General features: G+C 38.3%; 2 protein-coding genes across 5 annotated transcripts in view; one reads left to right on the plus strand and one right to left on the minus strand.

Annotated features, from left to right (window-relative positions):
• The window catches only part of IGFBP7 (insulin like growth factor binding protein 7), a 68587-nt gene extending 60150 nt beyond the window's left edge, over positions 1–8437 (plus strand). The window contains exons 2-5 of the mRNA XM_079153787.1: positions 385–494; positions 6393–6509; positions 7265–7391; positions 8167–8437. Of these exons, the coding sequence (XP_079009913.1) occupies positions 385–494; positions 6393–6509; positions 7265–7391; positions 8167–8186 (374 nt within the window). The 3' untranslated portion in view covers positions 8187–8437. The remainder of the gene's footprint in view (positions 1–384; positions 495–6392; positions 6510–7264; positions 7392–8166) is intronic.
• Positions 8347–17326, minus strand: part of POLR2B (RNA polymerase II subunit B) — a 54968-nt gene continuing 45988 nt past the window's right edge. For 3 of the 4 annotated variants that reach the window (XM_079153741.1, XM_079153740.1, XM_079153743.1), the window contains 4 exons: positions 17047–17160; positions 16505–16665; positions 9336–9531; positions 8347–8813 (listed from right to left, as the gene is read on the minus strand). In XM_079153741.1, the coding sequence (XP_079009867.1) occupies positions 8724–8813; positions 9336–9531; positions 16505–16665; positions 17047–17160 (561 nt within the window). In that variant the 3' untranslated portion in view covers positions 8347–8723. Of the gene's footprint in view, positions 8814–9335; positions 9532–16504; positions 16666–17046; positions 17161–17326 lie in introns of those variants that run through there. The other variant, XM_079153742.1, reaches the window with a different exon arrangement.

The following is a 17326-nucleotide window of genomic DNA, read 5'->3' on the forward strand; positions in this document are numbered from 1 at the left end:
CCAAATAGAAATACTGATAAACAAATGAAGGAAAACATTAAATTGTTGGAACTAAAATCAATGGAAAAATCCCAGATAATGCAAAACAGCTGGTAAATTAAAACTCATTTAAGCATGGTCTGGGAAAGAAGAAAATTTTGTTAACAACAGATTTTTCTTCTTAATTGTTTTTGTTGGTTTGCTTGTTAAGATTCTTGCATTCCCTAAGTGGAGACTCAAATCAAACTAGTAGCAGGAAGAAGCCAGACTAGTCTTTGAAATTTATTTCAAATAATCCCCAGAGGGGACAGCTTCATAAACATCATCAAGTATTTAGTTTCTAGGATGCCAAATAATGTTAAGAGCTATTAAAAAATGGGTTTGGCTTTGTGCCCTCTCTTGTAGGTCCTTCCATAGTGACGCCGCCCAAGGACATCTGGAATGTCACTGGTGCCCAGGTGTATTTGAGCTGTGAGGTCATCGGAATCCCAACCCCTGTCCTCATCTGGAACAAGGTCAGTGGCACAGATTGTTGGAAGACCCTAGTGTGACAAACTTATCTCACACTGCACAGGGACCTGTAACAGGCGTACAACCCTCTACAGGTCCATTGCCTGCTGCTCCTTAAGCGTGCAGGACACGGCAACTGTAAACACCACCCCTGAATCTAGTGGATATTTTACTGACCTCCACAATAGCCCCTGCTCTGCTTTTGCTAGCAGTGCCCTAGCAGGGATCCTGAGAAACCAGAAGAAAAATAATACTGAACAGCCTAACCCAGCCTGGGTGTGTGTATGCGTGTACCCAGGGGAGACATGGTTGAAAATGTGAATTCCTCTCTTTCTATCCAAAAGTGTTTCCCCAGACTATTTGCCAAAGCATCAGTCTCCTCGCTTGAGACTGAAGTTCCCAACATTTGACTCCTTCAGGTCCTTTCTGCTGAGAGACTTTATTCACATTCTATAGGGAGGAGGTGTGGGGGTCTGGCGGAGGTGGTGAAGGAAGCTCGTGAGCCTGCATTATTCTCAACAGATTCCCACATGCTGGAAAATAGGATTAGTAAATTTTAAAGACAATGGGAGTGGGTGGAAGGAGCCAGGTGGGATGTATCCCTCCAGGTACCAAGGCCACAGGACCCTGTGAGGGACAGGAGAGTCTATTCCAGAACAGAGCATTTAAAAAGAACACGGGAAGGAATATCAGAAGACAAATTTTCTCCTGTTTGAATTTTGCTGAATGCTAGGCCCAAGTGAAAAAGCATGAGATTCTTTTAATAAGCTTCGAAATGACTTTCCAATTAGAAAAATAAAGAATGTGAGTTCCTTGGCCAGGTTGGCTGCGTTCTTTGTAAGCCAGGGTTTCTCAGCCTCAGCACTGTTGCCATTTGGGGCCAGATAATTTGGGGCTGACTGTGCTTTGGAAGATGTTCAGCAGCATCCCTGACCTGTACCCACTAGATACCAATAGCACCCTCCCCTGTCCTCTTGTACCTTGGGGGAAAAACATCACCCCAGATTGAAAACCACTATCGTGGGCTGGGGGTGTAGCCCAGTGCTTACCAATGTGTGAGGACCTGGGTTCCATCCCTGGTACCACAACCAGGCGGGCAAAACCCAGAGGAAAGAAAGGGCTTCCCCTGCTGCAATGCAAAAATCCCTCTGTAAGGGCTCTGAACAGGTCGGGTCACCTGTGAGCCTCTGGCGCCCCCACGTGGCCACAGGGATGTGGCCACTAAGAAAGCACCTGGTTTGAGTCTGTCCTGGTAGAGATACCAGAAAATGCTTGAGGCCTGGGGGGTGGGTAGAGATACCAGCTATACTACGACTGCCCTTTACAGCTGAAACTCCAGTTATAGGACAATATGTTTTAAAGGGGGGTGTGGTGAAAGAGGAGTATTAAGAGCAGAAATGCAGCCCCCCATGTGTTCCTTTGCCTCTTCTGCACGAACTGCTGCCGTTCCTCATTGCTCTTCCTCATTGCTCGTTTGGATCTTACTGGTTTGCCCAGTGGGTGGAGAGATGGAGGAACGTTTCCAGGGAATTCCCATAAAAAGTTCTGTTGCAGTTTTCTACAGTTCCCTAGGGATACTTACACAAGAGAAGTCAGAGTGCTCCGAGTGTCCTGGGGCACACAACCCTATTGCCAAATCTTGGCAGAGAGTAATGTCTTCAGTCCTTGCTCTGCCACACCCCAGCTGTAGTGCACACGTATACCAGAGAACGATTTGCCTTGGGAATCTTTTTCTTTAAGCTTTTGTAACTGCATGGGACATATCCCCTGGGCCTCCCAGAGAGCACTATGACAATCAATGAAGAGGGCAGAGTGAAGGGAAAGGAAGGAGTTAGGATTAGTGGAAAAACACACAAAATAAATTTTCTACAGACATGCTAGAAAGGAGCAAAAGCACAACCATGGCCCTCCACTGGTTTCCTCTACCTTCATGATGTGATTTGTCACTTGCATGACCTAAAGCAATGGGTCTCACACTGCAGACCATGACCCACATTAGTGAGTCCTGGAATTGGTGTAGAGATCACAACCAGCATGTTCTTATTAAAAAAAAAAAAAAAAGACAAATAGAACATGAAATATGTTAGGGCATATTAAGGTATTATTTTATAAAACTCATATATCCCACGTCACAAGGTAAATGTACTTCTTGTTTGGGCCATCGCAAAAACCAGGGAAGCCACTGACCTGGATAATCCAACAGGCATTGGTTTCCCTCTGCTGTCCTGAAACCAAGCCATGAAGAATACAGACAGATTTAAGATCATATATTGTTTCAAATCCAATTTAAGCACAACTCTTTTTGGATAGACGTGAATGTTAGAATCCTTATTTGCTGAACAGTGCACCTGAGACTCAGAGAAGGCAGTGTTCTCTGTAACTCAAGGACTTAGCAGCAGCAGAATTCTGGGGACACACAAGTCTCCTCTCTAAGCCACACGAGGCTGCAGCAGCAATTTTTGTGGGGGACACCAGCCTGGTGAGCGGGCTGTTACGATCAACCATTCTGTACCTTCTCAGCAAACCCACAAGAAATATTTTGAAATGGGGACATGAACTGCAATAGCCATATCTGACCAAACCTCTCTGTAAGTCTGAGATGATGCTTACAAGGAAAGCAAATCACCTAGAACTTCTTCCAGACATGAATGTTTCTGAGATAAAGAGGCTGTCCATATAATTCTTTTCCTGTGTGGACAGTTCTTTAGGTTATAACTTGAATGGCCTCTAAGAATGTTCTTTTTTAAAAAATTAAATACAGTGATAATGATAAGAGGGAACTGTCCAAAGATGTATAAAGGAAGAGTTCATAATGCCCCCTCTTCCCACCCCTCAAATAAATACCCAACAGGAACTGCCCTGGTTTGTATCCTTCTCTACCCTTTTTTAGGCCCATACTTACAAATACATACCCCCTAGAGTGAGTGGTAAAGTGGAAATATAGTGTACCAATAGATTCATTTGGATTTGCTTTTCTGAATAAAAACTTCATGAACATCCCTCTAAGCCTTCTCAGTAGCTATAATATTCCACAGATGGATGTGCCATGATTTATTAAACCATTCCCGTATTGTTCTGTTTCCAATTTTTTTACATCTTGAACAATGCTTCCTTAACATCTTCGTACATGTATCCTATACACTACTGCTTCTACTTCCATATGGTCAATTCCACCAAAACTATGGAACTAGGTCAAAATACCTGTGTTCGTTTTAATAGACACTGTCCAATGTCTACCTAAGAATGGTAGTAAGTCGCTCTCACCAGCAGTGTGGGATGCCATTTCCCTGCAACCACCCAACACTGAATACCATCACGTCCCTTGTCAGTTGGGTTAATACATCTCATTATTGCTTTAATCTTCTTGACTACATTGAGATTTTCACGTCTGGGTCTTCTCATCTATGAACTGCCCATTCATCTGCCTTTTGCCCACTTAATATTGCAGTGTTTCTTGTTACAATCAGCCTGTCGCCTTTTTTACATTAAAGATATTGACCCTTGATCATGTATTACACAATTTTTTTTCCCAGACATTCGTTTCATCTTTTATTCGTTTACAGTGGCTAGGGATTTGAATGTTTTAACAGAGATGCACATTCTATTTCATCATAAAACTCTTCTGAAGATTTGCCAAAAAGCAAATATGTTCTATAATGCATAAATGTCCTTTAAAGTTTCCCTGAAATTCGGCAAACTCTTGAACTCTTTTAACCTATGAGAATCAGACTAATCTATCCTGCTTCTGTAAACACTATAACTTTTTCTTATTTATTGCTCATTACAATAACAGGATTCAGGAAGACTTTGTTGTAACTAAAGTACAACCCAAGAGGCTGAAATGACTTCATGGGTCAGTCTCCCATGGTGAGCACTGACTGACAAGGCAGTTTTTTCTGCCTGCCCTACAATGTTAAGACTTTGAGGCACTTCTAGCCTATTGAATATCTTCAGAATTGTCTTAGAAGCCACTTTTCTCAGCCTGCATCAGTTTTTTAAGTAGAAAAGAGAGAACGTCATATAAAAATTCGCCACATAAAAACTCTTGACATTTCCATGTTTTCTACGTGGTATATAACTGTGTAATGTGTTAATTAAAATATACCATAAGTCCTGTTAAATATTGTATTTAACAATTTCTCCACGTATAGTGGATTGGGTTAATTAGCACAAAAGGCTTCTTTACCAAGAGCTACATGATCTAAGGATCAACCACTCAGTTGCTAAGATCTAGTACATCTGTGCTATAGTGTTTTTGTTTTGGTCATACACAAAATCTTTCTACAAGTGTTTGCTTTGGCAGCACACATACTAAAATTGGAATGCTACAGATATCAGCATGGCCCCTGTGCACGAATGACACACAAATTCATGAAGCATTCCATATTTTTTAATCAGTTAATAAAAAGATGAGGGCTAGGGAGATAGCTCAGTCGGTAGAGTGCTTGCCTCGCATGCACAAGGCCCTGGGTTTGATCCCCAGCACCGCAAAAAAATAAAAATTAAAAAAGGATGAAAATGCGTTCTTTTTATCTTCACTTTCCCAAAGCATTAAAATAGATATTTCTCAAAAGCAAATCCCCCCCAAAAAAATTTATACAATTCTGGGATTTCATAAATAAAAGCCAGAGATATTACTTTAACCACTGAATCAAATTACTACTTAGCCCAAATTATTAAGATCCATTATTTGTGTGTGTGTGTGTGCGCGCGTGTGTTGTGTTGCATGTGCTGGGGGCCACACCTCAGTCCTTGCACCTGCTAAGCAAGCACTCTACCACTGAGCTATACCCTCAGCCCCAAGGCAATTTTTAAGAAAGTAATTCAAAAGCTGCTAACATAAACTGTTTTTGCCAGCTATTTGGAGAAATGAAGGAAAAACATACCAGTTATCCATTTTGTCTTTGTAAACATTCATATGAGAAAGATATTGAATTACCTGGTTTTCTCTAATGGTGGCAATATGAGAAAATTCCATTTAAAAAAAAAAAATTAACAATGGCTTTGACAATGAAGAAAACTACCTCTCTGAAATTCTAAATCCTTCCTAATTACAAAGATACTAACAATAAACACTCACTTGGTTCTTAAAAGAGGCCTAGGATAGAATGAACAAACATTGCTTTCTATATCTTTTTTAAACCTTAAAATTTTTGTATTCTGTAACTGAGTTGCTAAGGAGTACACATGGAGGGACTACAATTTCTTCTATTTTTCCAAAGCTTATATAGTGAACTTTAAGATGAAGGAGAAAGTAAGGATGGTATTCATTATTGGCCTTAAACCAACTGAATTTCCTCTTAACCCATCTTCTAAATCTCCTCATGACATGCACAGAAATAGGCAGCAAGTTTTGTCATAAGAGAACAAGGATAGCAGCATGTATCTGACTGGTCTTTTTGACCTCAGGTCTTCTGTAAATCATTTGATGAATACTTAGCCCTCAGAACAAAGTAATAGAACTATTTTGGACTCGAGCTACTATTTATCCATTCATTAGGCTGTTACAGGAAGAGCCCCAAGCTCACCAAGAATCAAACTAGCACTGGGTGACAGTTTGTCAATCTAACATGGCCTGTTGGGCAAGAAAGGCCCAGCACTGAGAATTTTTAAGAGTCTGGGTGAGTGATAGCAGCCAGTGGCAGAAAAAGCTGACCTCCTGCATTCCCCAAGCTTCTAGAGAAGTACATTAGTTTTGGTTAAAACATGCTGCTTAGAGGGAAACAGAGGAAATATAAGAGGACCTCTGTTTTGTAAATATTTAGGGAAATGGAACTAGTAGGTATAGTGTGGGCTTAACCCAGTGAGAATGTCTGATGACCACCATGTGCAATTCTGGCAATGTAGCCATCTCCAAGTTGATGTTTTGATGCAGAGAACTGACTTTCCTTGCATTTTTGCAGGTACAAAGAGGTCAGTATGGAGTTCAAAGGACAGAACTCTTGCCTGGTGACCGGGACAACCTGGCCATTCAGACCCGGGGTGGCCCAGAAAAGCATGAAGTAACTGGCTGGGTGCTGGTGAGTACCAAGAGCTGGCAAGAATTTTATTCTTAGGATTAGACACACACAGACGTGGCAAAGGTACCCAATGTCCTGCCAGCCTGAAATTCCTCTTCCACATCTCTTTGGAATAGTCTGACCAAAAAGTCACTGGTTCCATTCAAAGGGAACTAAAGGAAGTGTTGAAGTTGGATGTTTTAGAAACAACCAATGAATTAATGAGAACTCAATTTTTTTCCTAAAAGTTCAAAGCAAAATTCTCATGGGAAACTAAATGGCCCAAGCATTATTTTGAGTAGTGATTAATATTTTATTTGACCTTTGATAGTCAGATATCACTCAGAAAATATCGCCTATCAAGGTTTCCCTCAAACTGGCATGTGCACCTATCCAGTTTTTAACTTCAACAGTATTTCAAAAGCTGACCATGAGGGCTGGGGTTGTACCTCAGTGGTAGAGCACTTGCCTAGCATGTTGTCAGGCACTGGGTTTTGATCCTCAGCACCACATAAAATAAGTAAATAAATAAAATATTGTGTCCATCTAAAAAAAATAAATAAAAAAAAAAAAAAGTTGCCCATGACATTTCCTCAGAGTATGAATCCTCTCAACAAACAGTTAAGTCTCCCAGCACAGAATTTGCACTACTTCTAGCAGTGTCTTTGCTACAAATCCCTTGGTCATCTTAGGAAATTATGATGTCATGAAAACTACTAGGGGGAAAAAAAAAGAGAGACTACCAGAGGAAATAAAAATCCTTCACTCCCCCACAGGTATCTCCCCTAAGTAAGGAAGATGCTGGAGAATATGAGTGCCACGCATCCAATTCCCAAGGACAAGCGTCCGCTTCAGCAAAAATTACAGTGGTTGATGCTTTACATGAAATACCAGTGAAAAAAGGTATGTAATCAATCTCACAGCCACTTAAAAGAATGACTTGTGCTTTTGCTTAATATACAGAACCAAGACTCAAAGCATCAAACATAACTATTAATAAAAATTCAGTAAAGTCAGGAATCCCCAAGGGCATTAAGTATGCCATTAAAATGTAGATTACATGGTTCCAAAAGAGTATTTGGATGGCTGACGAAGGCCAATATTATGACTTAGAGGCTTTCAACTTATCTTTCATGTAGTCAAAACTCAAACCTGACTGGAATGGTTTCTATTTCCCGTAAGTTCTTCTACCCACGTGGATTTTTGAATGAGAGCTGGACCACAAAAGAAAATTCCTTAGCCTTGCTGGTCCTCAGCTTGGTGTTTGTGAAATGTCCTCTTCCAGGTCTATAAGGTCCTCTTTTGTACGTGGACCAATACAGCAGAACTACCTTCCATATCTAACATTGTACAGCTAAAATACCTCAGAGGACTTCTACACATCCATTTATACTATTACCCATTTATCCTTTATCCCAATGTTCTTGTTTTGCTTTTCTAAAGAGATGGGGTCTTGTTATGTTGCCCAGGTTGGCCTTGAACTCCAGGTTTCAAGAGACCCTCCTGTTGCAGCCGCCAAAGCAGCTGGGACTGCGTGCGAGTGCACATCGCCATGCGCTACCCTTTATTCCTGCATTTTAGCATCTTTATTTATCTATAACACTGAACTAATTGCTAATCAGAAAGTCAACCATATCCATATATGTAACTAATTATTATCTTTTTATCTTTTTAACAGGTGAAGGTGCTGAACTATAAACCTAAAAAATATATTACTCAACAACAGCTAAAAGTAGTCCCAGATAACTACAACCCTGTTCTTCCCTAGTAACAAGTTTCTTTAATCCAATCCACTAATGCTTTAGTTATAGTCACTTGTTTTAACACAGAGAAATACCAATTAAATACAACACATCAAGACTATCTACAAAACTTTATTGTCTATTTACAGAAAAAAAGCATGCATATCATTAAACAAAACAAATAAAATGCTTTCTATCGCAACTCAATACATTGTCATTCTTTTAAAGCTTTATCATAGAAATGACAGGTTTTTTTGTTGTTTTTCCTGGTACTATGGATAAAACCCAGGGATGCTTCACCATTGAGCTATATCCCCAGTTCTTTTTATTCATTTATTTATTTATACATAGTCTTGCTAAATTATTGAGGTTGACCTTCAGCTTGCCAACCTCCTGCCTGAGCCTCCCACATTGCTGGGATTATGGTCCTATACCACTGTGCCCAGCAAGACATGGACATTTATAAGAATCTGGTTGAGAATCCTTTAAAGATCTAAACACTCATCATTCGAGGTGCAATACTCATAGACATAAGTTCCTGGAACAACAGCTTGCATGCATAAGGCATTCGCACCAAAGAAATCTGAAAAGAAAAAATAAGTAGTAATTAGCAGAACTGTATGCAGTGACCCCACTTCTCTAGCCCCAAGAAAAGGTAAGGATTTGATAATACAGATGACAAGTGAACGAGCAGCATTGAAATGTTCACCTATCCTGCAACCTTGCTTCAGGGTATTTCTTTTCCCTAGCCAGGCTCTGTAATGTTTTATAGCTTGTTTTTTTTCTTTTTCTTTTCTTTTTTTTTTTTTTTTTTTTTTTGCCAGACACATTTTGTATTCACCCTCCTCAAAAGATTTAAGAAAAACTTGTTTAAAATTCTTGTGCAAGGAAGGCATTATTTCAAAACCATGAACGGCCTTGGATAAATTATCAAACTTCCACTAACTTGGAAAAATCAGTCTTTTTCCTTGTATAAAACTAGGCATCTCGCAGCGGTTATGTTACCAAAATTGGGAAAAGGCCAACCTGTTCCACCATACTCAATCTGCCTGGATCAATAGCCCAACATGATTATACCTTAAAAAATGATCAAGTCTATACACACCTGGGTTTTATTGCGACAGCCCCTGCATTCATATGTATGGGTCCTGGTGTTAGCAATCGCCATTATTCCACAAAGATTGCAAACATGAACCTGATATGGATCTGATGCCTCAAACAACCTTTCCCTTAAAAACTGGGCTGCTCCGTGGGCAATCTGACAATCCCGTTCCATTTCTCCAAAACGCAGGCCACCATCACTATTGAGGGGAAGACAACAGATTATTTTGTACTTATTTTTTATTATAAACACCACCTTGACTAACAGCAAAGGTTAAGGATGATATTAGTAAAGAAAGAGAATCCAGCCTTAATTTATATACCCTAGTGTTATGGTTATATGTGGTGTCCCCTAAAAGCTCACTTGTGAGACAATACAAGAAGGTTCAAAGGAGAAACAATTAGGTTGTAAAAATCTTAACCCAATCAGTGAATTAATCCCCTAATAGCGGTTATCTGAGTGGTAACTGAAGTGGTGGGGTGTGGCTGGAGGTGGTAGGAATTAGGGGCATGGCTTTTGGGTATATATTTGTATCTGGCAAGTGGAGTCTCTCTGCTACCTGCTCACCAAGTAAGCTGCTTCTCCCTCTGCTATACTCTTCTGCCATGATGTTCTGCCTCACCTTGAGCCCCCAAGGAATGGAGATGGCCTTCTAAGGACTAAGACCTCTGAAACTGTGAGCACTCAAACTTTTCCTCCTCTACAATTGCTCTGGTCAGACTGTTAGTCACAGCAGCAAAACAGCTGACTAAAACACCTAGCATTCTCTTTGCTGGTAGGAAAGAGAGAAGCCTAACAACCATTTGATGTTCATTAGAAGGTACCCAAAATCTCAAGTACAGAATGTAATTTTCCTCATAAAATACATGGTGTACAGGCTCATCATGTTATCATGTAACTTTCTAGAATTCAACTCTACATTCAAAAGTGAATTACAACTAATCTCCAGAATCTATAAAGAACTCAAAAAACTCTACACCAAGAATACAAATAATCCAATCGACAAATGGGCTAAGGAAATGAACAGACACTTCACAGAAGAAGATGTACAAGCAATCAATAAACATATGAAAAAATGTTCAACATCTCTAGTAATAAGAGAAATGCAAATCAAAACCACCCTAAGATTCCATCTCACCCCAATTAGAATGGCGATTATCAAAAATACAAGCAACAGGTGTTGGCGAGGATGTGGGGAGAAAGGTACACTCATACATTGCTGGTGGGGCTGCAAATTAGTGCAGCCACTCTGGAAAGCAGTGTGGAGATTCCTTAGAAAACTTGGAATGGACCCTCCATTTGACCCAGCTATCCCACTCCTTGGCCTATACCCAAAGGATCTAAAATCAGCATACTACAGAGATACAGCCACATCAATGTTCATAGCTGCTCAATTCACAATAGCCAGACTATGGAACCAACCTAGATGCCCTTCAATTGACGAGTGGATAAAGAAACTGTGGTATATATACACAATGGAATATTACTCAGCCATAAAGAATGACAAAATTATGGCATTTGCAGGCAAATGGATGAAATTGGAGAATATCATGCTAAGTGAGATAAGCCAATCTCAAAAAGACAAGGGACGAATGATATCGCTAATAAGTGGAGGATGACACATAATGGGGGGGGAGGGAAGGGTTAGTGTTAGGGTTAGAGTTAGGGTTAGGGAGGGGGGCAAGTATGGAGGAAGAAAGTACTGTATAGAGGGTAAAGAGGGGTGGGAGGGGTGGGGGGAAGGGAAAAAAAAATAACAGAATGAATCAAACAACATTACTGTATGTGGATTTATGATTACACAAATGGTATGCCTTTGCGCCATGTACAAACAGAGGCAACATGTATCCCATTTGTTTACAATAAAATAAAAAAAATAAAAAAAAAATAAAAGTAAGCACAAAAAAAAAAAAAAAAAAAAGTGAATTACAAAAGTAAATCTAAACAAAGCAGCTTCTCAATGAATGAGTCTCCCAGGAAGAACACCTGAAATGATAAATGTAATGTTGGCAAATGTAATAGAAAAACAGGTGAATGATTATAGGTTTCCCCAACATAGAAATGAAATACATTGTGCCAGAGGATGATAACAATTTTCTTAACATAAAATACATAAAACAAAACAAATGGGTTTACAGTATTACAAAGGAAAAAAAAAAAGTTCCTGCTGATGGGCCTCTGGAACAGGAGTCGCCTATGTGTTTCTCAAAAAAAAAAGAAAAGTCATTATTCAACTTCAGAGAATACTTACAACCAACTCATTATTTTGAAAACTAGCAAATAAAGGAAAAGAATCAAGCATTTATCCTGCCTTTACCACAGGAACTACATATCAGGTAACCAGTTAAAGAAACAAGAAGCAAAGTTTGAGAAGTAGTTCAGCTAATGAAGAAGGAATGATAAAAATTAGAATCTCATGAGTTTGCAATCCCTTTTCCATCAAGGGCTTAAGGTAATGATCATCAGTAGCTATAAAATCATAAAAAGAAAGGTGACCTGACACTGTAAGTACATAATACCACCTAAGAGGTGTTACTGTCAAAACCTCAAGCCTAAGGCCAGGCATGGTGGCACATGCCTGTAATTTGATACCCTGAGACAAGAGATTGCAAGTTCAAGGCCAGTCTCAGCAATTTAGTGAGACCCTGTCTCAAAATAAAAAGAGCTAGGGGTGTAGCTCAGTGGTACTGCACACTGAGTTCAATGTCTGATACATTAAAAAAAAAAAAAAAAAAAAAACCCTAAGTATCATCAAACCTTTTGATCAAATTAGCTCTTTATAGACCAACATAAGCCCTGAGATGTAATCAGCAAAACCCAGACTATTTGAAACCTTCCAAAATAAATAGTCCTATTTCTTTGACCATCTACAAGAAGAAAAGGATGGAGGTCAACCTCTAGATTATTTTTAAAAAGGACTTAAAAACATATCAATAGCAAAACATGACCTTATTTGCATCCTGATTAAAAACCAACAAACTTCCCAATGACATTCCTCACAAAAATAGAAAAAGCAATCATGAAATTCTTTTGGAAAAATAAGAGACCCAGAATAGCCAAAGCAATCCTTAGCAAGAAGAGTGAAGCAGGAGACATCACAATACCAGACCTTAAACTATACTACGGAGCTATAGAACAAAAATGTCATGGTAGTGGCACCAAAATAGACAGGTAGACCAATGGTACAAAATAGAAGACACAGAGACAAACCCACATAAATACAGTTATCTCATACTAGACAAAGGCACCAAAAGCATACATTGAAGAAAAGATAGCCTCTTCAACAAATGATGCTCGGAAAACTGGAAATCCATATGCAACAAAATCAAATTAAACCTCTATCTCTCACCCTGCATAAAGCTCAACTCAAAGTGGATCAAGGACCTAGGAATTAGACCAGAGACCCTGCACCTAATAGAAGAAAAGTAGGCTCAAATCTCCCTCATGTTGGCTTAGGACCTGACTTCCTTAACAAGACTCCTAAAGCGCTGGGGCTGGGGAGATAGCTCAGTCGGTAGAGTGCTTGCCTTGTAAGCATATGGCCCTGGGTTCGATCCCCAGCACCCAAAAAAAAAAAAAAAAAAAAAAAAAAAAGACTCCTAAAGCGCAAGAAGTAAAATCAAGAATCTATAAACGGGATGGATTGATGGATTCAAACTAAAAAGCTTCTTCTCAGCAAAGGAAACAATTAGTAACGTGAAGAACAAGCCTACCAAATGGAAGAAAATCTTTACCACACACACATCAGATAGAGCACTAATTTCCAGGACATATAAAGAATTCAAAAAACTTAACACCAAAAAAAAAAAAATTAAAATAACCCAATCAATAAATGGACTAAGGAATTGAACAGACACTTCACAGAGAAATACAATCGATCAACAAACATGAAAAAATGTTCTTCATCTCTTGCAATTGAAGAAATGCAAATCAAAACTGCTCTAAGACTTCATCTCCCACTAGCCAGAATGGCAATTATTAAGAATACTCACAATATACTTGACAACAAGTGTTGTCAAGAATGTAGGGGGAAAGGAACACTCATACATTGCTGGTAGGACTGCAAATTGGTGCCACCACTCTGGAAAGCACTATGGAGATTCCTTAGAAAACCTGGAATGGGGGCTGGGGTGATAGCTCAGCTGGTAGAGTGCTTGCCTCACAAGGCCCTGAGTTTGATCCCCAGTACCTCAAAAAAAAGAAGAAAAAAAAAAGAAAAAGAAAACCTGGAATGGAACCACCATTTGACCCAGTCATCCCACTCCATGGTCTATACCCAAAGGACCTAAAATCAGCATATTACAGGGACACAGTAACATTGGTATTTATAGCACCTCAATTCACAATAGCTCTTCAATAGATGATGAATGATAAAGAAACTGTGGCATATATTTACCACAATGGAATATTACTCAGCCTTAAAGAAGAATGAAATTATGGCATTTGCAAGTAAATGGATGGAGCCGGAGAATAGCATGCTAAGCAAAATAAGCCAATCCCAAAACACCAAAAGCCAAATGTTTTCTTGTGATATGTGGATACTGATCCATAATGGGAATGAGAGAACTTTAGACTGGGAAGAGGGGAGTGAGGGGAGGAAGGAGGTATGGGGAAAGATGGTAGAATGAGACAGACATTATTACCCTATGTACATGTATGATTGCATGAATAGTGTGACTGTGCATTGTGTATAACCAGAGAAATGAAAAGTACTGCTCAAAAAAAAAACAAAAAAACAAAAAACTGTTTAAAGAATTACGTAATAATTGCAAATCTGAACTCGTATTTAGTAATACTAAGAAAATTAAGGTATTTTTAAAATGTACTAATCTTTTAGAACAGAGTCTCTCAAAGTATGCTCTGTAGACCTCCTGAGTCAAAAATATTTTTATACTGATACAATGTATTATTTGCCTATTTCACTGTGTTGACATTTGTACTGATAATGCAAAAGTGAATAAAACTAGTGACACCTTAGCATAAATCAAGGCAGTGGAATCAAACTTTACCAGCAGTTGTATTTGTACTCAAGTAAAGTTTTACTTAAGAATGTCTTTGTGTGTGTGTCTGAGGATTCAAACAAGGGCATCATGCATGCTAGCAAGCACTCTACCAACTGAACTACATTTCCAGCCCAAGAATGTCCTTAATGAAACAGTAAAAATGATTATCAAACCCTGATCCTGGAATATCCATCTTTTTAATACTCCAAACAAAAATAAAGTCCTCAAAAAACGTATCCACTATATGATGAAGATGGCTGTCCTGCAGAAAATCACTTGCACAATTCTGAACAAGTCACTTTTCTCATAAGAACAGAACATCTTTTCTACCTGAAAGCCAGCTGACACTAACCATGTTATCAATAGCATTCATACCAACGATGTTAATTCAAACTTAGATATCTGGCAAAGAAATCAAAGAAAATGAACATAGTGAACTTTTTACTCCAAGAATAACAATTTCAGTTCTCTCCTCCTCATTCTCACTTGCTCTCTCTCTCTCCCCTCACTCTCATTCATTTTCTCTCCTTACTCTCCCCCTGGCTCACTCTCACTCTCACTCACTCTTACACTCTCTCTATTTCTCTCTCCCTCTCTTTTCTCTCTCTCTCTCTCTCACCCTGCGGGCAGACACTCTGCTTGTCCTCTTAATAAAATCTCTTCCATGAAAAAAAGAATAACAATTTTAAGTATCTGCTGAAAATCATGATTAAAAATTGACCTAACGGGGCTGGTGTTGTGATTCGGTGGTAAAGTGCTTGCCTAGCACGCCTAGCATGTGTGAGGCACTGAGTTCAAGCCTCAGCACCACATAAAAATAAACAAACAAAATAAGGTATTGTATACATCTACAAACAAACGAAAAAATTTTTTTAAATTTTTGACCTAAGCAAAAAGAAAATCAGAATTTTCGAAAACCACCCACAACCATGGGCTTGATACTTCTCCATAAAGGCTTTTCTAAATGACGTCAGTGGTGATATTAACAAATATAATTTTTTAACACACACACATATGTGTAATGAAATGTGTCAACATGTGAAATTCTATATACCTCAGTGAATCATTATTTTCCAAATGACCAATTATGATACTTCAAAACTACACATTTGGGGGAGGAAAAAAAAACTATATTTGTAAAAGATGCATTCGAAGCATACAACAAATCAATGGATTTTAGATACTATGTCATGACTAACCTTTAAGTAACTACAATTTGTTGTGTTGGTGTCACATCAAAAAATAAATGCAATTACCTGAAAAAAATCAAAATATCCCTCCCCTTCCTAACCAGGTATCTTCATGAGATCAGATATTCTTCATGTACTTTAATATTTTTTAAAAAATTACAATACTGTAATGGAATTAATACAGAAGGGGCAAAAAAATCCAGGTTTTCTTTGTGGTGCTGGGGACTGCATATCTTTTTACACAGTTGGGTTTTTTTGTTTTTGTTTTGTTTTTTAAACCAGGTATCTTTTAAAAACCCAGCTCATTAAAGAAATGTACAAGAATGTAACCACGATCACTCGTCGGTATTGGAAAATACATCTATTTTTCACTAAGCACATTATTTATGTAACATGTAATGGGTTTATAAATGTTTTCAAAATAAATTAGAAAATATTTAAATCTTTCAATTTAATTTTTTTTTTGGGGGGGGGGGTGTTTGTGATACTAGGGATTGAACCCAGAGGACCTCTACTGATGAATCCAAGCCCTTTTTTTAATAAAATTGTTATAGAATTATTATAGCCCTTTTTGTTTATACATTGTTGAAGCTGGCCTTGAACTTACAATCCTCCTGCCTCAGATATGTACACCACACCTGCTCTAGTTTTAATTTCTAATGTAATAAGTATCAAGAGATACCTGACTTACATGAACAAAAGTTCTCTGGGCTCTTAGGATCAAGAAATTTGGGAATTACTCTTTTATAGATACAACTGAAATATTTATAGAAGAAATTATATGATGTCTGGGTCTTGCTTAAAAATAGTCATGAGTTATTCCAAGTGGGGAGATGGATATGGTAATAAAATCGGTCACAAGTTGATAACTAGAAGTGGAGTGACAGGAACATTATACAACCTTCCCTATTTCTCCATGTTTGACACTCTTCAAATAAATGGCTAATTAATAACAAAGATGATGATGAAGCTCTCTTACCGAGATCTCCCCTCCATGGGTTGTCTATTAAGGATCTGAATAGGTCCCCTAGCACGAGAATGAATTTTGTCATCCACCATATGTTTCAAACGCTGGTAGTAAGTGGGGCCAATAAAAATTTGTGATGTGATTTTTCGACCAGTAAACCCATTGTAGAGAACCTGAAACAGACAGATTTTGAAGCACAGAACTAAACATATTAAACAAGTTTAAAGGACATATGTATATGTACTATATAATTCCATTTGTATAAATCAAAACAGACGAAACTAATGTATAATGTTAGCAGTCAAGAGCGTGCTAGCTTACAGTGTGGGTAGGAAGTAATGACTAGAAGTGGGCTCTAGGCATAAAAAGGTAATTTTCCTTTCCAGATGCTAACATTAGTCATGCAGGGATGTTTACTTTGTGAAAATTCATCAAGCTGTCCATTTATGAATTGTGTGTATATCTGAAATATGTGCTAAAAGGTTTGACTTTTTAAGAATAAAACTGCAAAAAAGAATACACATAACAAATTACTATACTAAGAGAAAATATACCTCATTTCCTCTGAGATGGTAGCCATAATCAGACAAAAGATTAGAAATCTTCTGTACATTAACAGCATCATTAAATGGAGTGGCATCACCAATTTCACCCTTGTTAGCCGATACCTTTGAAATAAAAGTATTGAAAATGCTGCTTCATACCAATTGAAAAAAAAAAAAAAAAAGATCTTAATAAAATTGCTGTTTCCATTCTGTTTCCCCTTAGAAGTTTTATATCAATAAAAATACACTCAAGTAAAATTAAAAACCCTTTTTATAGTAGGGAAATTTT

This window comes from Sciurus vulgaris, assembly GCF_902686455.1.
Source record: "Sciurus vulgaris genome assembly, chromosome: 9".
NCBI lineage: Eukaryota > Metazoa > Chordata > Mammalia > Rodentia > Sciuridae > Sciurus > Sciurus vulgaris.